General features: G+C 51.5%; 1 protein-coding gene across 1 annotated transcript in view; it reads right to left on the bottom strand.

Moving 5' to 3' along the window:
* Window positions 1-22,077, bottom strand: part of TAF4B (TATA-box binding protein associated factor 4b) — a 97,092-nt gene that overhangs the window by 5,294 nt on the left and 69,721 nt on the right. The window contains exon 15 of the mRNA XM_068158739.1: window positions 17,398-17,517. Within this exon, the coding sequence (XP_068014840.1) occupies window positions 17,398-17,517 (120 nt within the window). The remainder of the gene's footprint in view (window positions 1-17,397; window positions 17,518-22,077) is intronic.

The following is a 22,077-nucleotide window of genomic DNA, read 5'->3' as shown; positions in this document are numbered from 1 at the left end:
GGAAGCATTGAAATAGAGTAGAGTAGAGTAGAGTAGAGTAGAGTAGAGTAGAGTAGAGTAGAGTAGAGTAGAGTAGAGTAGAGTAGAGTAGAGTAGAGTAGAGTAGAGTAGAGTAGAGTAGAGGGGAAGGGAAGGGAAGGGAAGGGAAGGGAAGGGAAGGGAAGGGAAGGGAAGGGAAGGGAAGGGAAGGGAAGGGAAGGGAAGGGAAGGGAAGGGAAGGGAAGGGAAGGGAAGGGAAGGGAAGGGAAGGGAAGGGAAGGGAAGGGAAGGGAAGGGAAGGGAAGGGAAGGGAAGGGAAGGGAAGGGAAGGGAAGGGAAGGGAAGGGAAGGGAAGGGAAGGGAAGGGAAGGGAAGGGAAGAAACCAGGTTGGAAAAGACCTTTGAGATCATCCAGTCCAACCTATCATCCAACACCATCTGATCAGCTAAACCACGGCACCAAGCACCTCATCCAGGCTCTTCCTAAACACCTCCAGGGATGGTGACTCCACCACCTCCATGGGCAGCACATGCCAATGGGCAATTCCTCTTTCTGGGAAGAACTTCTTCCTCACCTCCAGCCTAAACCTCCCCTGGCACAGCTTGAGACTGTGTCCTCTTGTTCTGGTGCCGCTTGCCTGGGAGAAGAGACCAACCCCCTCCTGGCTGCAACCTCCCTTCAGGGAGTTGTAGAGAGCAATGAGGTCTCCCCTGAGCCTCCTCTCCTCCAGGCTAAGCAACCCCAGCTCCCTCAGCCTCTCCTCACAGGGCTGTGCTCCAGACCCCTCCCCAGCCTTGTTGCAAAAAACAAAGCAAAACAAAACAAAACCAAACCCCACAAACCCCCCACAAACCAAACCAACCAACCAAAAAACTCCCACAAAAAAAAAAACAACACCAAAAAAACCTGCTCCCATCTATCAGAAACTACCAGTGCAGGGCTGGATGTAGCAGTGTCTGCTGCTGTTGTTAGGGGAGGGAAGCATTGAAATGGATAAAGGGAAAGGAAAAAAACCAAACCCCACAAAAAACCCCAAACAAACCAAAAACCCACCAATAAGAACAACAAGAAAACCCACCAAACACCCTGCAAAACCCCCACAAACCAAAACAAAACCCTGCTCCCATCTATTAGAAACCACTGAAGGGAGGTTGTAGCCAGGAGGGGGTTGGTCTCTTCTCCCAGGCAAGCAGCACCAGAACAAGAGGACACAGTCTCAAGCTGTGCCAGGGGAGGTTTAGACTGGAGGTGAGAAGAAAGTTCTTCACTGAGAGAGTTGTTCATCATTGGGATGTGCTGCCCAGGGAGGTGGTGGAGTCCCCATCCCTGGAGGTGTTCAAGAGGGGATTGGACGTGGCACTTGGTGCCATGGTTTAGTCATGAGGTCTGTGTTGATAGGTTGGACTTGATGATCCTCGAGGTCTCTTCCAACCTTTGTGATACTGTGATACTGTGATCCTACCAGTGCAGGGCTGGCTATAGCAGTGACTGCTGCTGCTGTTAGAGGGGGAGGAAGCATTGAGCTGGCTGAAGTGCAAAGAAAAACAAAGCAAAGCCAAAGAAGAGCACAGAAAGAGATTCAGCAGAGAGCAAGGCCAGAGAAGGCAGGGCACGCTGCAGAAATGGAAGCTGTGTTTCTTGCTAGCAGCAGCAGCAGCAGCAGGCAGGGCACTCAGCAGCATTTCATTTGCTTTGCAGTCGATGCTGTTAAACACTCTGAACTGCCAGCGTTTGGAACTTTCAGTTTGTTAAATGGCCTGGAACAAAGGCGTGCGTGGGGCAGCGGGACTGCCGGCCCCCGCGCTCCGACGGGGCACTGCTGGCCTGGTAAAGACACTGAAGGGTCACAGCTCAAGTTTGTCATATGACAGCCCTGAAGGATCCAGGGAAAAGGGGGGAAAAAACCCCAAAGCAACCCACACAAACAACCCCCAACCCACCCAACGAGAGAGAGAGAGCTCTGCAATGCAGCTGCCAGCGCGGGTTGAAAAGGAGGTCAGTCCAACAGGATGCAGCAGAAGGCCTTGAGGCGGTGTTATAAATGAAACAAAGCCCAAGGGGTTCCTGCAACCCATCAGCAATGCCCTTTATAATTCAAAGAACTTTACTGGGGTGAAAGTATTTTCTCTCTAAACAGTCATTAGACCAGAAATCTTACCTTGAAAAAGAGGCCAGGCAAGGCCACCTCAGTCCTGCTCGCTCCCTTAGCAGGAGGATGCAGCCAGCACAGACCCCCCCCACCCCCAGCCTGCTCTGGAAGCTGTTGGAGCTGCAAGATGCTGTGAGAAGGTCCAAGCTGCCTGCATCTGAGGCAGGCTTATGGATTTGTTTATTCTTGCATTCTTACCCAGCATGCCCACTACAGGGGCATGAAGCCACGGTATGCTGCAACACCACTTCCAAACCCAAAGCCTGCCCTGGGCTCCTGTGTGCCGACAGCCAGCTCCCAGCAGGACGTTGCAGGTGGCATCACACCAGCTTAGCAGAGGTACCAAGTGCAGCACTGCAGGGGCCAGGGGCTCACTGGCTAGTTACTGAACACATCTAAACCAAGAGCTGCTGCCACATCCAAGCTAAAAGAGAAGGTCCTTCTCACCTATCCTATGGCAACAGACTGAGAGAGTTGGGGTTGTGCAGTCTGGAGAAGGCTCCCAGTGTGGCCTTCCAGTATCTGGAAGGGGCTACAAGAAAGCTGGGGAGGGACTTTTGAGGGTGTCAGGGAGTGATAGGACTGGGGGAAATGGAGCAAAAGTAGAAGTGGGTAAATTCAGATTGGATGTTAGGAAGAAGTTGTTCCCCATGAGGGTGGTGAGAGCCTGGCACAGGTTGCCCAGGGAGGTGGTGGAAGCCTCATGCCTGGAGGTTTTTGCAGCCAGGCTGGATGTGGCTGTGAGCAACCTGCTGTAGTGTGAGGTGTCCCTGCCCATGGCAGGGGGGTTGGAGCTGGCTGATCCTTGAGGTCCCTTCCAACCCTGACAATTCTATGATGGTCTGAAATTAAACAAGTCAGCAGACAGCTTAGGTCATTCCAGTCCAGACTGGGACTGTGCTGCAGAGCTCTCTCTGAGCTAAGTTTGTATGGGGGTGAGCACTACATTTGGCTATTGTCCTCCACACTGGTCCCTCATGCTTGTACTTTGGCCCAAGCAGTGGAGGGTGATGTCCTGCCTGTCTTTTTGCAGTGAAACATGTACAAGAGCAAACACTTGAAGTTAAGATGCCATCTGCACATCAAAATGAACCACCACAGGCCTCTGTTAACATCCAAGGCCTTATTTAAGAAACACCCAGCAATGAGCTCTCCAGCTGACACAAGGACACTGCTGCTCAGTTCTCAGAGCCTGCTCTTAAGCAATTTCCCCTTGGGCAGCAGGTCAGACTTGTCTGGCCCTAGGCAACAGTTAGCAGCACTCTCCTTTACATCTCATGTAGCCCTTCCTGCACAGAGGCTTAAATACCCTGGTCAGGACAACACCAGCCCACTCCTTGCTCCCAGACATCTCCATTACATTCATAGAATCACAGAATTATCAGGGTTGGAAGGGACCTCAAGGATCATCCAGTTCCAACCCCCCTGCCATGGGCAGGGACACCTCACACTACAGCAGGTTGCTCACAGCCACATCCAGCCTGGCTGCAAACACCTCCAGGCAGGAGGCTTCCACCACCTCCCTGGGCAACCTGTGCCAGGCTCTCACCACCCTCATGGGGAACAACTTCTTCCTAACATTCAATCTCAATCTACCCATTTCTAGTTTTGTTCCATTCCCCCCACTCCTATCACTCCCTGACACCCTCAAAAGTCCCTCCACAGCTTTCTTGGAGCCCCCTTCAGATACTGGAAGGCCACAATTAGGTCTCCTCAGAGCCTTCTCTTCTCCAGACTGAACAGCCCCAACTCTCTCCACAGGAGAGTTGCTCCAGCCCTCTGTTCCTCCCAGCTGGGCAGCCACCACTTGCCATCTTGTTATTTTGGAGGACTCTTCACTGCAAAAGCCTTCAGCCAGCCCCAAGGCAGCTGTGTGAGCCTCCTCTGAGGGGAGCTGACAAATGCTGCTAGGCCACAGGGAAGTGCAAAGATAAGGGAACATGAAATGCACCCCTGTGAACCAATCCTAGCCAAGGGTCCTGGGACCAGCCTGCACCTTCTCTGCAGCATCTACTTCTCTGTGCTTAGCTACCAGCTTCTTGGGGTTTTTCCCTTTTTTCATCATCTCTTGGTGTCAGCCATGCCCTGCAGTTCCTGCCCTTCACTGAACCCCAGGCACCACACTTTCCCTCTCAAAGGCAAATGCCACACAGACATGCAGCCCTGAAGGGGTAACCAGCAGTGAGCCTGGGGATCAGGAGCTGACAGACCCTGTTGGTAAGCCAGCAAGGTGCTGCATGACCCTTCACAGCACCAAGGCCACCAGCTGGCTTAAAGCCAGCCCCAGGAGGCCACAAGAGCTGCAGTCCTGCTTTCAGCCAGCCCTCAGAGCCAAATCCAACCAGCAGCTTTGCCAGTCTGCTGTCACCCTTTCCTGATCCTTGCAGGCTGGATCCTTTCTTGAGCACCTGATGGGGATCAGTTGCTCTCACTGACCTGGGCAGCAGCAGCAGACAATGAGGTGCTCCTGCTGTAGTCCCACACCTGGTGTGCAGCTTGTTTTGTGGAGAGGTTCCTCCTGGAAGCTCTTTTAAGATCTCCAGAGCTCTCTCCAGTGGCTGCACTGAGAATTAAATACCAGGCTGGAAAGACAGGAGTGAAGTAGACCCAGAGCTACAGCTCACTACCAGGCCCTTCCCTTACCTGAGCTACCACCCCCACCCCTTTACTCCTAGCCCCCAAGGTATCTGGAGCATGTGATCCACAAGTCTGGATCATAGGGACTGATAAGGATATCAAAGCTGCTTAGAGCTATTCCACAGGCCCTGATACAAAGCTCAGAGGGGTCAGCAGATACTTTCCTTCCCACCAAGTCTGGGTCAGGCTCAGTGAGCTGTTCCTGGTGGAGCTCCCTTCTCACATTCAATGGCTTCACACCAACCACAATCACAGCTTCAAACTCATGAGAAGTAGGGACTCTGAGGGAGCAAGGTGCTCTGTCTCATGGTAAATGTCAAGCAGCAGTTCTCCTTTCAATTCTTGGTGTGGCACAAACATGTCCCTGTCCCAGAACCAAGATCCCAAGAGATCAAACTGCCATTGCAGCTCTGCTCCACACCATACAAATCCCACCAGCAGAAGGAAGGGAAGGCACAGGACAGTATCCAGAGACATCTGCCCTGCAAAATGACACTGTGAGCAGCAGAGACATTGTGAAAGGTGCTAAGAGCACTCAGTGAACAGAGGCAAAAGCATCCAGGTTCTTCAACCCCCCTCCAGCTCTGTCACCTGCAGCCACCCTGAGGTGGGTGGTATCCAGCACATCAGCTTCCCACTGAACACATCCATCCTTGTCTCACAGGAGGAAAATGAGGTGAAAAGGCATTAGCACTTTGTGCAGTGCTCAAATGCTTCCCTTGGACTCCCACAGCAGCAGAGGGGAAGAAGAGACTCTGCCAGAACTGTGACAGCTTTGTTGGTACGGAAAGGTACCTGACTGAGGTACTTTTAGCAAAGAGAAAGAAGTTGGAATCACTTTGGTGATGCTGATGCTGAGTCTAACAAGCCTCAGTCTGACAGAAACACTGCCACAGTCACAGCACTGAAAGCCCTCAGCACTCAATGGTTATGAATGTGTGGGGACAGGCTGAGGGAGTGGGGGCTGTTCAGCCTGGAGAGGAGAAAGCCCCAGGGAGAGCTTAGAGCAGCCTCCCAGTACCTGAAGGGGACTACAGGAGAACTGGGGAAGGGTTGTTTACAGGGGTCTATAGTGACAGGATGAGGGGCAATGCAGTGGATTGAAGGTAGAAGAGGGGAGATTTAGACTGGAGATGAGGAAGAAATTCTTTCCAGTGAGGGTGGTGAGACACTGGCACAGGTTGCCCAGGGAGGCTGTGGATGCTCCTCCCTGGAGGTGTTCAAGGCCAGGCTGGATGAGGCCTTGAGCAAGCTGGGCTGGTGGGAGGTGTCCCTGCCCATGGCAGCAGGTTGGAACTAGATGATCTTGAAGGTCCCTTCCAACCCAACCTATTCTGTGATGATTTTTTAACGGGACTGGTTGTGTTTAGGGGGTTGGGGTTGGGGGGAGTATTTCTCTAAACTCTTATAGAACATTAGGGTAGATCAAGCCAAGATCTCTATTTCCAGCTCGTGGACATGAAAGCACACATGTCTATTCATCATCACAGAGTGGTTTGGGTTTGGGTTATGATCTGGATGAGGGCATTGAGTCCATCATCAGTAAATTTGCTGATGACACCAAGCTGGGGGCAGGAGTTGATCTGCTGGAGGGTAGAGAGGCTCTGCAGAGGGACCTCGACAGGCTGGACAGATGGGCAGAGGCCAAGGGCAGGAGATTGAACACATCCAAGTGCCAGGTTCTGCACATTGGCCACAACAACCCCATGCAGAGCTACAGGCTGGGGTCAGAGTGGCTGAGAGCAGCCAGGCAGAGAGGGACCTGGGGGTGCTGGTCGATGGCAGGCTGAACATGAGCCTGCAGTGTGCCCAGGCAGCCAGGAGGGCCAATGGCATCCTGGCCTGCATCAAGAACAGTGTGGCCAGCAGGAGCAGGGAGGTCATTCTGCCCCTGTGCACTGCACTGGTTAGGCCACACCTCGAGTACTGTGTCCAGTTCTGGGCCTCTCAGTTTAGGAAGGAGGTTGACTTGCTGGAATGAGTCCAGAGAAGGGCAACAAAGCTGGGGAGGGGTCTGGAGCACAGCCCTGTGAGGAGAGGCTGAGGGAGCTGGGGTTGCTCAGCCTGGAGAGGAGACTCAGGGGTGACCTTATCACTCTCTACAACTACCTTAAGGGAGGTTGTAGACAGGAGGAGGTTGGTCTCTTCTCCCAGGCAGCCAGCACCAGAACAAGAGGACACAGTCTCAGGCTGCACCAGGGGAGGTTCAGGTTGGATGTTAGGAAGAAGTTCTATACACAGAGAGAGATTGCCCATTGGAATGGGCTGCCCAGGGAAGTGGTGGAGTCGCCGTCATTGGAGGTGTTCAGAAGGAGACTTGATGGGGTGCTTGGTGCCATGGGTTAGCTGTTTGGGTGGGTTGGATTGGTTGATGGGTTGGACACGATGATCTTGAAGGTCTCTTCCAACCTGGTTTGGTTTATTCTAAATAAAGATTATTCTAAATAAAGGAAAGGACCTTAAAGATCATCCAGGTGCAACCCCCCTGCCATGGACAGGGACAGCTCCCACCAGCCCCGGATGCTCGAGGCCTCATCCAGCCTGGCCTTGAACACCTCTAGGGAGGGGGCATCCACAAACCCCCTGGGCAACCTGTTCCAGTGTCTCACCACCTTCACTCTAAAGAATCTCCTCCTAACCTCCAGCCTCAATCTCCCCTATTCCAGCTCCAAGCCAGTGCCCCTCATGCTTTCAGCATACAAAGAGGCCTCAGGAAGCCGCCAGGATTCTCTAACAGAGAACACTGTTCAACTACTCATTTCCCCATCCCCACCCCCCCCTCAACCCCCCTCAGATTTCATTGCAACATTCCTACAAGTCCTTTCAACTGTAGGCAACATGTTTTACATCCTGAAACAAATGCCTGGGAATGTGATGTCAGTTCATTCCCTCCTGTGCCCCAGCTCCAACTACGCATGGCACTCCGTGTGGCCACATCAGCTGCTTCATCTGTACCTGGAGGTAATGAGCACTAGACAAATATGTCATCTTAGTTAATAGACAATTATTAAGCTGAGATTTCCTGGCTCTTTGCCACATCATTTTAAGCACTGCATTGTCAAGTAAATTATAAATCTCTTGACCCCTTCACATGTCAGCAGCGTCGGTGCCTTCCCGATACGTTCAGCCTAAAGCCAGGGTGCAATCAGTCATTTAAATTGCAGATATCTTTCACCCAGGAGAATTAAGTTCATCTCCAGAGCACAGGAGGCAAGGCAGGGGCCAGTGGAGTGTACTGCTGAAGCGTGTGAATGGCGGCTGAGGAGATTTTTGACTGTTTCTGTGAGGGGAAAAAAGAGAATCTAGGTGGGAAGGGACCCTGATGATCATAGAACCAACCAGGCTGGAAAAGGCCTCAGAGATCATCAAGTCCAACCTGTCACCCAACACCTCAGGACTAACTAAACCATGGCTCCAAGTGCCACATCCAATCCCCTCTTGAACACCTCCAGGGATGGTGACTCCACCACCTCCCTGGGCAGCACATCCCAATGGCCAATTGCTCTTTCTGGGAAGAACTCGATGATCTTTGAGGTCTCTTCCAACCTTAGTGATACTGAATACTGAACTTTCTCCTCACCTCCAGCCTCAACTTCCTCTGGTCTGAGGGAGACCTTCTTGCTCTCTACAACTGCCTGAAAGGAGGTTGTAGCCAGGTGGGGGCCAGTCTGTTCTCCCAGGCAAGCAGCACCAGAACTAGAGGACGCAGTCTCAAGCCAGGGGAAGTTTAGGCTGGGTGTGAGGAGAAAGTTCTTCCCAGAAAGAGAGACTGGCCTTTGGGTTGTGCTGCCCAGGGAGGTGGTGGAGTCACTGTCCCTGGAGATCTTCAAGGAAAGCCTGGATGAGGCACTTGGTGCCATGGTCTGGTTGATTGGATAGGGCTGGGTGATAGGTTGGACTGGATGATCCTGGAGGTCTCTTCCAACCTGGCTGATTCTGTGATTATCCCTAATGCTCCTTATCCATCTCTGGGCCCCACCAGTCTCTTACTGCTGTTTTCCAAACCACATCTAGACTTGTTTCCTCCCTTATGTGTAACACTGCTTTCAGCCCAAGGCCAAAGATGACCTGGGACCTGGAGGACCTTTGGATACAAGGAAAGGAAGCTTAAGGACTCAGAGGCACAGCCTGCTTCCTCACAGGAAGAAACTTTTAAATACCTGCAAGGGCTGTCAAACAGTGAGAGAGCTATTTGCAAAACAGCTTTGTCATCAGAAAAGCAGCAGAACTTAATCCCAAATAATCCCTGAGTGTTTCTCAGCATTGGAAGCATTCTGGGGCATGTTACCAACCAGGAAAAGCTATGAAACAGAACACAGAATGGGGACAGACCTGGGGCTTCCAGCTGACTCTTCCCCCACTTGCTTTAGCAGTGTTCTCCCCTTTCAGGATGAGTTAAGTTTTCACTCTTCCCACCCTTTCACTCATTACTGTTCACAGCTCACAGGATGTCAGGGGTTGGAAGGGACCCAAAGAGATCATCAAGTCCAAGCGCCCTGCCAGAGCAGGACCATACAATCCAGCACAGGTCACACAGGAATGCATCCAGATGGGGCTTAAAAGTCTCCAGAGAAGGAGACTCCACAACCTCTCTGGGCAGCCTGCTCCAGTGCTCTGTGACCCTCACAGTCAAGAAGTTCCTCCTCATGTTGAGCTGGAACCTCCTGTGCTGCAGCTTACATCCATTGCTCCTTGTCCTATCCCAGGGAGCAAGTGAGCAGAGCCTGTCCCTGTCCCCTCCCTCCTGACCCCCAGCCCTCAGATATTGATAAACATTTATTAAATCCCCTCTCAGCCTTCTCTTTTCCAGACTAAAAAGCCCCAGGTCCCTCAGCCTCTCCTCACCAGGCAGTGCTCAGTCCCCTCATCTTCCTCACAGCCCTCTGCTGGACTCTCTCCAGCAGATCCCTGTCCCTCCTGAACTGGGGAGCCCAGAACTGAACACAGTACTCAAGATGAGGTCTCCCCAGGGCAGAGCAGAGGGGGAGGAGAAACTCCCTGGCTCTGCTGGACACACTCTTCTTAATACACCCCAGGACCCCACTGGCCTTCTTGGCCAGCAGGGCACATTGCTGTCCCATGCAGAACTTGTTATCCACCAGGACCCCCAGGTCCCTCTCCACAGGGCTGCTGTCCAGCAGATCCCCTCCCAGCCTGCACTGCTGCAGCACTGCTCATGGCATGGCCCCCAAAAAGGCAGAAAGAAGTGGATAACAAATACACAAACCAAAACCCACTTAGGAATGCAATCCAAAGGCCTCTCACTCATCATATCCAAGTGTCCAGAGGGCCCAGAAGGAGAGAGATGAAGACATTACCACCTCTGGAATAAAAGTGGCTCCAATTAACAGATATTCACACCAGAGGGATTCCCCTGCCAGGGCTGCCTCCAATTACTCTTTCTGAACAATACCATTCAAATGTGAAGTTGCAGAGAAGAAAAAGTGCAAACCCATCCCAGTGTTTCCAGTCAGAAGGGGAAAAGGATTGATACTGATGGGCTTTTTCCTCACTATTTGTTTGGTTGGTGGTTGTTGTTATTTAATTAAGCCCTAGAACATCATTTTCACTTTTCCCCAATCCATGGCCTTCATGGATTTGCCTCTACAGCCTCTTCAAGCAATAATCATGGCAAGATATACTTCACTCCTCTTATACTGCTTTTAGGTTCCAAATGATTGACAGTAGCAGACAGAGAACAAGACAGGAGGAACGTGCAGGAACCAGGCATCCAACTGTCCCAGGACAAAGCCTTTCTAGAAGAGGAGCAAAGGTGGCAGAGTACAGAGGGTGCAGATACCTAGGGCCAAAGAACCATCCCAGTTCATTGATTCATTAGAATAGAATAAACCTTTATTAGAATAAACCAAACCAGGTTGGAAGAGACCTTCAAGATCATCGTGTCCAACCCATCAACCAATCCAACCCACCCAAACAGCTAACCCATGGCACCAAGTACCCCATCAAGTCTCCTCCTCCCTTCATGGAATGGGTTGGGTTGGAAGGGACCTTAAAAGATCTAGTTCTAACCCACCTTCCACCAGCCCTGGTTGCTCAAGGCCTCATGCAACCTGGCCCTGAACATCTCCAGGGAGGGGACATCCACAGCCTCCCTGGGCAGCCTCTCACCACCCTCACTCCAAAGAATTTCTTCCTAATCTCCAGTCTAAATCTGCCCTCCTCAAACTTCAATCTATTGCCCTTTGTCCTGTCACTCCAAGCCCTTGTCCAAAGTCCCTCCCCAGCTCTCCTGGAGCCCCTGCAGGTACTGGAAGGCTGCTCTAAGCTCTCCCCAGAGCCTCCTCTTCTCCAGGCTGAACAGCCCCAACTCTCTCATCGCCTATCCCCATAGCGGAGGTTCTTCAGCCCTCTGATCACCTTTGTGGCCTCCTCTGGACCTGCCCCAGCAGCTCCAGGTCCTTCTCGTGGTGGGGGCAGCAGAACTGGATGCAGTGCTGGAGGTGGGGTCTCAGCAGAGCAGAGGAGAGCAGAGGGCAGAATCCTCTCCCTTGTCATGCAGGTTACACTGCTTTTGATGCAGCCCAGGATACGCCCAGGGTGAAGCAGATACTCATTTGTGGAGAAAGGAAGCCTGGGATGTTTTCTTAGCCCTTAACACTTGCTATTGCTGTAACAAAAGGCAGCAGATCCATACCAAGCCAGCCTGCTGAGCTGCACTCCTCCAGCACCCATTACACTTTGGTACTGACTAAATAAAGCAAAGCAAATATGCAACAGAACTCCTGACAGAGCTTCGCTTTTTAAACACAGGCTGCAACTGATTATTTCATCCCTGCCTCCCCAAACACCTTTGGGGCTTCAGTTTACCTCCACAACAGCTTGAGACAATTCCTCTCCTTTAATTACTGCAAGAGGCAATGATAACAAGGAGCTGAACAGAGCCAGCTTTGCTCTGAGACGGACGGAGGAGACACAAACACCCTGCAAAGTTGAAGTCTTAGTTCAAAAGCCAGCTGCAGCTAGCACCAGGGAGTTCAGTTCATGCTGGGAGAGGATGATGCATATTCAGGAGCAACTCCTTCCATCACACCTGTCTACCCAGATATTAAGCTTCCAAAAACCCACAGAAATAAATGGCCACAGGAGTATTCTGCACAGCTCTCCCTCCTCGCCACGGCATAGTCAGGAAGCTCTGACATTTAAGACTACTTGAGAGCAAAGCTGTCTGTGTTTGCCATCTGAAATGAGAAAGCACACCCTGCCTGCTTAAATTATTCTCAGACAGGTTGCCCAAAAAGATGATTTTAAAGATGCCCAAAATGCACAGCAGCCTCAGGCCATCTTGTACTTGCTTTCAGTTTCAAAGGCCTCCTTTCATCTCTGAAGAATGGAATGTTGTTTACTGCTCAGGATGTTTTGCCATGTTATCATGAATGCATTACAAATGTTCTGCTCCTTGAACTAGAGAGTGTTTGTCAAAACCATTCTTTATTCTCCATGAGAAGGCTTAAGCCTTGTAAATCCTGCCTCAGATGGATTGGGAGGCTCAAAAGTCCAAGTCTGAGCATCCCTCTCGAGTTTGCCATCCTGCATAGCTTCAGACAGGGTCTGCAGGGAGCTGCTTTCTGGTAGCATGAAGCCTAAGGACCAGGCACTGGAATGCAGGATTGCATGTCATAGTATCATAGTATCAGTCAGGGTTGGAAGGGACCACAAGGATCAGCTAGTTCCACCCCCCCTGCCATGGGCAGGGACACCCCACACTAGATCAGCCTGGCCAGAGCCTCATCCAGCCTGGCCTTAAACACCTCCAGGGACAGGGCCTCAACCACCTCCCTGGACAACCCATTCCAGGGCTTCACCACTCTCATGGGGAAGAACTTCCTCCTCACATCCAGCCTCAATCTCCCCACCTCCAGCTTCATTCCATTCCCCCTAGTCCTATCACTGCCTGAGATCCTGAGCAGTCCCTCCCCAGCCTTCTTGTAGCCCCCTTCAGATCCTGGAAGGCCACAATGAGGTCACCTGGGAGCCTTCTCTTCTCCAGCCTGAACAGCCCCAACTCCTTCAGTCTGTCCTCACAGGAGAGGTGCTCCAGCCCTCTGCTCATCCTCCTGGCCCTTCTCTGGACACCTTCCAGCACCTCCAGATCCCTCTTGTCATAGGGGCTCCAGAACTGGAGGCAGGACTCCAGGTGGGGTCTCACCAGGGCTGAGCAGAGGGGGAGAATCACCTCCCTTGCCCTGCTGGCCACACTTCTCCTGCTGCAGCCCAGGATCTGGTTGGCTTTCTGGGCTGCAAGTGCACACTGAGAGCTCCTGGTGAGCTTCTCCTCCCCCAGCACCCCCAAGGCTCTCTCCTCAGGGCTGCTTTCCAGCCAGTCCCTGCCCAGCCTGGATTTGTGCCTGGGATTGCCTCCACCCAGCTGCAGGACCCTGCCCTTGCTCTTGTTGAAGCTCCTGAGGTTGGCTTGTGCCCAGCTCTGCAGCCTGTCCAGGTCCCTCTGGATGGATCCCTTTCCCTCCAGCTGTCTGCTGCACCACACAGCTTGGTGTCAGCAGCAACCCTGCTGAGGGTGCACTCAGTGCCACTGTCCATGGCACCCACAAAGATGTTGAACAAGCCTGGTGCCAGGGCTGATCCCTGAGGGACTCTGCTTGTCCCTGGCCTCCCCTGGGACATGGAGCCATGGACAGCCACTCTTTGGCCATCAAGCCAGTACTTTACCCATCTAGTGGTCACTCATCACACCCATGTGTCACCAGCTTGGAGACCAGGATGTGGTGTGGGACAGTGTTGAAGGCTTTGCTCAGCTCCAGGTAAACAACATCAGCTGCTCTCCCCTCAGCTATTGATGTTGTCACCTGCTCATAGAAGGCAACCAGGTTGGACAGTGTGAGACAAAAGGAGTGTCACTGGGAGGACTGCTGTCACCTACTCTCTGAGGTCTTTTCCAACCTTATTGATTCTATGATTCTACTGCCCTTTAGAGCTCAGTGGAGTAAAGCAACCAAGGAAAGCAACATGTTAAAGCACAGCTGTAAACCTGTGACAACAAAACATGGTCAAAGGCTTCTGCTCAGCTTTAGGCACATTGAAAAAGCCAAAGAATCATAGAATTGTTTTGCTTGGGAAAAGCCTCCATCAACCCAACACCACTGTGACCATTAAACCATGTCCCACAGTGGCAGGGCCACACATTTCTTGAGCACCTCCAGGATTGGGGACTCCCTGGGCAGCCTGTTCCAGTCCCTGACCATTCTTGCAGCAAAGACATTTTTCCTGAACTCCAACCTAACCCTCCCCTGGAGTAACTTGAGGTCCTTTTCTCTTATTCTTTCACCTGATACCAGGGAGAAGAGACCAAACCCCACCTGGCTCCAACCTCCTTTCAGGGAGCTGTAGAGAGCAATGAGGTCTCCCCTCAGCCTCCTCTTCTCCAGACTAAACAGCCCCAATACCCTCAGCTGCTCCTCCCCAGCTCTGTTCTCCAGACCCTTCCCTAGCTTTGTTGCCCTTCTCTGGAGCCACTCCATCCACTTAATGTCCTTCTTGGAGTGAAGGGCCCAGAACTGAGAATGACAGTCTCTACTCCCAGGCAAGCAGCACCAGAACAAGAGGACACAGTCCCAAGCTGTGCCAAGGGAGGTTTAGGATGGAGGTTAGGAAGAAATTCTTCCCAGAAAGAGAGATTGGCCATTGGGATGTGCTGCCCAGGGAGGTGGTGGAATCACCATCACTGGAGGTGTTCAAGAGGGGATTGGATGTGGCACTTGGTGCCATGGTCTAGTCATGAGGTCTCTGGTGACAGGTTGGACTTGATGATCCTCGAGGTCTCTTCCAACCTTACTTATACTGTGATACTGTGATGAGAAAGCTGAAAAGGACCTAAGAGGTAGATTTGTTAAACCTTCAGAAACAAATCTGGCAACAATTACCAGAAAACCACCATGAAGAACAGGAATAGTCACTAGAGAGAAGCTGGGGGGGGAAGAGGAGAAGAGGAGAAAGAGAACTCTCCTTGTGCCAGACTCATTGGGGGTTTCATTCAAGTTTTTCCAGTGGCCTTGTAAAAAAAAAAACCCAAGAATAAAACAACTGCACCTTCAGCTTCGTGTGAAAGTGCCTCTGAAAGCTTCAAAGAAGTGAAAAGCAGCTGCTCAAGAAGCTGGGAATGCTGCTTCCTGCACCTTGGTGAGGGACAGGTTGCTTGGCTTGTGGTGAACAGGGAGCACACAAGAAGCAAACTGTGTCAAAAGGCAAAAAGCCCAAACCCCACAACAAAGAACCCAGAGAAACAAGCCTGCCTCACCTCCCTGCAGAGGTCTCTGCTCACAGTCCAGCTGAAGAAAATAATACAGAATACAGAATTAACCAGGTTGAAAAATACCTCAGAGATCATGGAGTCCAACCTATCACCCAACACCATCTGATCAACTAAACCATGGCACCAAGTGCCTCATCCAGGCTCTTCCTAAACACCTCCAGGGATGGTGACTCCACCACCTCCCTGAGCAGCACATCCCAATGGCCAACCTCTTTCTGGGAAGAATTTCTTCCTAACACCCAGACTAACCCACCCCTGGCACAGCTTGAGACTATGTCCTCTTGTTCTGATGCTGCTTGCCTGGGAGAAGAGACCAACCCCCACCTGGCTACAACCTCCCTTCAGGGAGTTGGAGAGAGCAAGAAGGTCTCCCCTGAGTCTCCTCCAGGCTAAGCAACCCCAGCTCCCTCAGCCTCTCCTCACAGGGCTGTGCTCCAGACCCCTCCCCAGCTTTCTTGCCCTTCTCTGGACACCTTCCAGCAACTCAACATCTTTCCTAAACTGAGGGGCCCAGAACTGGACACAGGACTCCAGGTGTGGCCTCAGCAGTGCTGAGCACAGAGCACAATGACTTCCCTGCTCCTGCTGGCCACACTGTTCCTGATGCAGGCCAGGATGCCATTGTCCTTCTTGGCCACCTGGGCACACTGCTGGCTCATGTTCAGCTGCTGTCAACCAGTCCCCCCAGGTCCTTTTCTGCCTGGCTGCTCTCCAGCCACCCTGACCAAAACCTACAGGACAGATGCCACTACTGCCCCAAAGCTGCACTGCAAATAACTGAGTGCTGCACAAGGTCCTTCCAGACTGCAGCATGCAGAAGTGCCAGGGCATTGGCACTCCCAGCAGCTATTTCAGCTTCCTGGGCTACAAGAATGAAAAGGAATTAAGGTCTGTCAGCTGGGAAAACTTCCCTAACACTTCTTCCACAGAAGAGTTACTTTCTAGGCTTCTGTCCACTGTGCTCCCAAGCCAACCAGCTGTCCACCTCAGAGACCTTGAGGCTTCATGAGAGAGAGAGGCAAAGCTGGCAGCACCACTTGAATGGCAGCTCCCAACACATTTCTCCTGTCTGCAGATTGTCTCCTTGGAAGGAACTGCTGCAGCCCCATAAGCTTCCCAAGTCCTAGAAACACTTAATCTCCAGAGCATGAAGAGATTTGTCCAGGCCAGGATTTGCTGAAAGAGCTTTCTAGGCACTTTCAAACTGCAGCACGAGGCAGGAAAGGTGATCTGCCTTCTTGCATGGGCTAACTTGCTTTAGTTCCTTCTTTCTTGGGGAGGGGTTGTGCACCCTGCCAAGGTGAATTCACAGCATATTTGAGGAGGCACCATGCACTGTGCATGGAGAAAAGTCCACAGCCAAAGCAAGAGACATTTCAAAAGCCATCTGGGTCAGGGCAATTCCAAGCACTGATATAGGCTGGGCAGGGACTGGCTTGGGAGCAGCCCTGAAGAAAAGGCCTTGGGGGTGCTGGTGGAGGAGAAGCTCAACAGGAGCCAGCAGTGAGCACTTGCAGCCCAGAGAGCCAAGCAGAGCCTGGGCTGCAGCAGGAGGAGCAGAGCCAGCAGGGCCAGGGAGGGGATTCTCCCCCTCTGCTCAGCTCTGCTGAGACCACAGCTGGAGCTCTGGGTCCAGTTCTGGAGCCTCTGTGCCAGGAAGGATCTGGAGGGGCTGGAAGGTGTCCAGAGAAGGGCCACAAGAATGAGCAGAGGGCTGGAGCTGCTCTGCTATGAGGACAGACTGAGGGAGTTGGGGCTGTTCAGTCTGGAGAGGAGAAGGCTCCAAGGAGACCTAATTGTGGCCTTCAGTATCTGCAGGGGGCTCCAAGAAATCTGGGGAGAGACTTTTGAGGGTGTCAGGGAGTGATAGGACTGGGGGGAATGGAACAAAACTGGAAATGGGTAGATTGAGATTGGATGTTGGGAAGAAGTTGTTCCCCATGAGGGTGGTGGGAGACTGGCACAGGTTGCCCAGGGAGGTTGTTGGAAGCCTCATCCCTGGAGGTGTTCGAGGCCAGGTCAGATGAGGCCTTGAGCAACCTGGGCTGGTGGGAGATGTCCCTGCCCATGGCAGGGGGTTGGATGATGATTCCATGCTTACTCTCCCCTGCAGATGGCAGTTTCTCTGAGCCCTCATTTCAGACAGTCCTTCACACATGTTGCTCTTATCCACAGCTCCTCCTAAAGCACACCATGAAACATCCCCAGCAAGTGCACCAGAAACTCTCCTTTCAAGTCCCTAATGCTTGCCCTGATGTTCTTACCCAGAGTGCTCACTTCTGGCAGGTAAGGATAAAAAGAAGTCAACGTGAAGATCCAGCCACATCTAAATCACCTCCTTACCTCCAGCCCAGATTCACCACTTGATGAATCCAATGGTCTTTTCTTCCTTGGTCCAATGGCTGCCAAAGCTGTGAGGTTGGCTTCTTTTTGCTGCATCTGTGCTAACTCCATTTGTTGCATCTAATTGAGAAAGAAAACATTTCCATTAATTATGCAACAGTGTCCTGAAGGTCTTGGTTCTCTTTGGGGCAGCTTCAGCCAGCAGTTTCTGGGGTCCCTGGGAAACAAATCATTTCACAGCATGGTTTCCTGTCTTTCAGTTCCCATAGTCAGTCATGTTTAGAGCCTTGAGCCCTGATGGCCCTGGAGGTAGCATGGTGTAGCTCACCCTTTTTATGGAGACCACATTGTAGCCTCAATGTAGTCTTAGCTGGAGCTTTGCTGCTGGTTCCTCAGCCCAGAAGCTGACAAGAGACAGAGCTATGAATTAAATAGGGAGAGGGCTTTGGGTTGGCATCAGCAAAGAATGGAGAGGAGAGGATGGGTTGAGTGCCTCTTGGTGGAGTGCTGGAATGCAGCTCTGGCTAAGGACTGGGTAGCACCTGGCCACCATCACCAGCTACCCCTGGCAACTCAAGCTGCCAAGGCCTGCTGCTAACACAGGTGCCCCACAGGATGAGCACTGCTGTTGGAGGGCAGAAAGAATGGAATAGGAATAGGAATAGGAATAGGAATAGGAATAGGAATAGGAATAGGAATAGGAATAGGAATAGGAATAGGAATAGGAATAGACCAGACCAGGTTGGAAGAGACCTTCAAGATCATCGCGTCCAACCTATCAACCAATCCAACCCACCTAAACAACTAACCCATGGCACCAAGCACCCCATCAATAGAAATAGGAATAGAATAGAATAGAATAGAATAGAATAGAATAGAATAGAATAGAATAGAATAGAATAGAATTAACCAGGTTGGAAAAGACCTTCAAGATCATGAAGTCCAACCTATCATCCAAACCATGACACCAAGTGCCTCATTCAGGCTCTTCTTAAACAGCTCCAGTGATGGTGACTCCACCACCTCCCTGGGCAGCACATCCCAATGGCCAATCACTCGTTCTATGAAGAACTTCTTCCTAACATCCAGCCTAAACCTCCCCTGGCACAGCTTGAGACTGTGTCCTCTTGTTCTGGTGCTGCTTGCCTGGCAGAAGAGACCAACTCCCACCTGGCTACAACCTCCCTGCAGGGAGTTAGAGAGAGCAAGAAGGTCTCCCCTGAGCCTCCTCTTCTCCAGGCTAAGCAACCCCAGCTCCCTCAGCCTCTCCTCACAGGGCTGTGCTCCAGACCCCTCCCCAGCTTTCTTGCCCTTCTCTGGACACCTTCCAGCATTTCAACATCTTTCCTGAACTGAGGGGCCCGGAACTGCACTTAAAGCCACCAAGAGGAAGGCTGGGGTGCCACTTGGTGGATGGCATGAACCAGATGTGCTCTCTAGAAACACCACTGATCAGCTTTGACCACGTAGTGCTCCAGACAATGCTAGAAGCCCTTGTCACTGCCATCATCTGCTCTCCCCGAGCCATTTTCCACCTCGTAAACCACTCACAGCCTTTTTTCAAAGCAGGCAGAATCTCACCAGTGTTTCAGAGCAAAAGGGAAAAAAGAGAAGGAGGGGAGGGGGGAGAAAAGAGGAATCAGAGCCTGGCTGCATTCTAGACATCTTGGGGACTTTTCCAAGAACATAATTAAGACAAATGAATTTAAACACTCAAGACTCCATAATGGACTCAACAGATCCCCATTAAGCGCCACGGGCAGGCATCCAAATCACCCTGCTGAAGCCAGTAAAAATCATCTTTTCATCAAGTTTTGTTCCATGAAGAAGTGTGAGATTAAATGTCCAAACATTGTGGGAGCACTTGAAAGCACAGGATAAGGAGAAGAGATGCAGATAACATGAAGGGATACCCGAGGATACTGGCTAACTGCTGCTGGCTTTTCCTAAACAAGAGCGAGGAGGAGCAGGAGGCAACTGTGTTGACTTGGAGCTTTCTCCAGCAGACAGTTTTGTAGCACACAAGTCAGGGCAGAAAGATCACTGGAGGAAAAGAAGCAGTCCAAGCAGTGTCAAAACAGGACAGAGAGAAGCTGCATCTAGGATTGCTTCCCTTCGAGATTCCCTTCGTGGAGTCAGAGAAGGGGTTGGGTAGGATAGGATGGAATGGAATGGAATGGAATGGAATGGAATGGAATGGAATGGAATGGAATGGAATGGAATAGAATAGAATAGAATAGACCAGACCAGGTTGGAAGAGACCTTATGGATAGGACCTCAAAGATCATCCAGTTCCATTCCAAGGTCTCAAGGCTTCATCCAACCTGGCCCTTCAACACCTCCAGGGAGGGGACATCCACAGCCTCCTTGGGCAACCTGTGCCAGTGTCTCACCACCCTCACTGGAAAGAATTTCTTCCTCCTCTTCTTCTGGGTTCCAAGCCCCTCACCAACTTTGTTGCCCTTCTCTGGACACCTTACAGCATCTCAACATCCTTCCTAAACTGAGGGCACAAACTGGACACAGGACTCAAGGTGTGGCCTCAGCAGTGCTGAGCACAGGGCAGAATGACCTCCCTGCTCCTGCTGGCCACACTGTTCCTGATGCAGGCCAGGATGCCCTTGGCCTTCCTGGCTGCCCCCCTGGGCACACTGCAGGCTCATGTTCAGCCTACCATCGACCAGCACCCCCAGGTCCCTCTCTGCCTGGCTGCTCTCCACACACTCTGACCCCAGCCTGTAGCACTGCATGGGGTTGCTGTGGCCAATGTGCAGAACCCAGAGCTTGCATGTGTTCAATCTCATGCCCCTTCTCTCTTCTTTCTGAGTTTTAACACAGGGCTAAGAATGGCAGCACAAAGAGTCCTAAAAACCTGTGTATAAAGAGCAAATTGCTATGAGAATGTCTCAGGCCTGGTAAAATGGTCTTTGTTGCTGCTGGCCTTTTTAATAATAAAAATAGGGTTTAAAGTCTGGTCCTGCAGCAAGCAGGAGTCTCTCAGGTGACACAATAACCATTTCAGTTAATCTGACCTGCAGCACAAATCAGGCAGGAAGGTAGGCTTGAAAGTCCTCCCTCCTAGTGAAATGGCATTTGCAGCATGGCTGTAATCACACAACATGAAAGCTCTGCCAACTGACCTCTCTCATTCCACACTCAGGCCTCAGCTCTGGAAAAGATTCCTGTTCCTGCTCACAGAAATTCCATCTCACTTACCTCTGTGGTGGGTTGAAATCCCCTCCCCTCCTCCCCGCCCCCCCAACATTAACTTTGCCAGACTAACCCAGTTGGAAGCAAATGAAAAGCTGGATTTACAGGCAAAACTACAATCTCCAATGGAATGCAATGAATGTGTACAAAATGTCCCAGGGGGCCAAGAAGGCCAATGGCATCCTGGCCTGTATTAGGATAGTGTGGCCAGCAGGAGCAGGGAGGTCACTGTGCCCTGTGCTCAGCACCGGATAGGCCACACCTTGAGTCCTGTGTCCAGTTCTGGGCTCCTCAGTTTAAGAAGGACATTGAGAGACTTGAAGGTGTCCAGAGAAGGGCAACAAGGCTGGGGAGGGGTCTGGAGCACAGCCCTGTGAGGAGAGGCTGAGGGAGCTGGGGTTGCTTAGCCTGGAGAAGAGGAGGCTCAGGGGAGACCTTCTTGCTCTCTCCAACTCCCTGAAGGGAGGTTGTAGCCAGGTGGGGGTTGGTCTCTTCTCCCAGACAAGCAGCACCAGAACAAGTGGACACAGTCTCAAGCTGTGCCAGGGGAGGTTTAGGCTGGATGGTAGGAAGAAATTCTTCCCAGAGAGAGTTGTTAGCCATTGGAATGTGCTGCCCAGGGAGGTGGTGGAGTCACCATCACTGGAGGTACTAAAAAAGGGATTGGATGTGGCACTTGGAGCCATGGTTTAGCTGTCAGGAGGTGTTAGGGATTAGGTAATAGGTTGGACTTGATGATCTCTGAGGTCTTTTCCAACCTGGTTGATTCTATGATTTACAATATTTACAGATATCTACAATTAACAAACAACAGGAGAAGCCCCCTGGTCAGAGCCCAGGGAAGCTGTCCCTCTGCCCCTCCACCCCCTGTCATAGAATCAATAAGGTTGGAAAAGACCTCAGAGATCATCAAGTCCGACCTGTCACCCAACACCTCATCATTACTAAACCATGGCTCCAAGTGCCACATCCAATCCTTTTCTGAATACCTCCAGGGATGGGGACTCCACCACCTCCCTGGGCAGCACAAAAGGGAGAAGGGAGCAGAGAGAAAGGAGCTGTTAGGCTCATCCCAAAACAATGCAGCCAAGGTCAAGCAGAAGCAGGTTAATCTCTCCCAAGCAAAGCCAGCAGAGAAGAGCTGAGAAGAGGAAAGCTTGTGTTGCTACAGGCAGTCTTACAGCAGGTGTTTCTCCAATGGAATCCTTTCTAGAGCTAGCCCTGGTTTTCCTTTTCACTCCTTTTCTGTCCAAAATTTGTAACAGACTTTTAAAAGCAGAGCCTAAAACTACCACAGCCTCCCATCCTCTACATTTCAGGAAAGAGGCAAAAGCTCTTTTTACTGCTGCACCAAAGAGGTTTTGCTGGCATTTGAAGAGCCAGTCTTACCGTTTCAAGTTGCATAGGAAGACAGAAAGTTTGGAGGTTTGTTTGTCCAGGGTTTGTTAGATTCTGGATGGACAAACTCAC

This window comes from Melanerpes formicivorus, unplaced genomic scaffold (genome assembly GCF_026170545.1).
Source record: "Melanerpes formicivorus ecotype bairdi unplaced genomic scaffold, bMelFor1.0.p_v2 SCAF_42, whole genome shotgun sequence".
NCBI lineage: Eukaryota > Metazoa > Chordata > Aves > Piciformes > Picidae > Melanerpes > Melanerpes formicivorus.
This window is presented reverse-complemented; position numbering and strand designations above follow the sequence as displayed.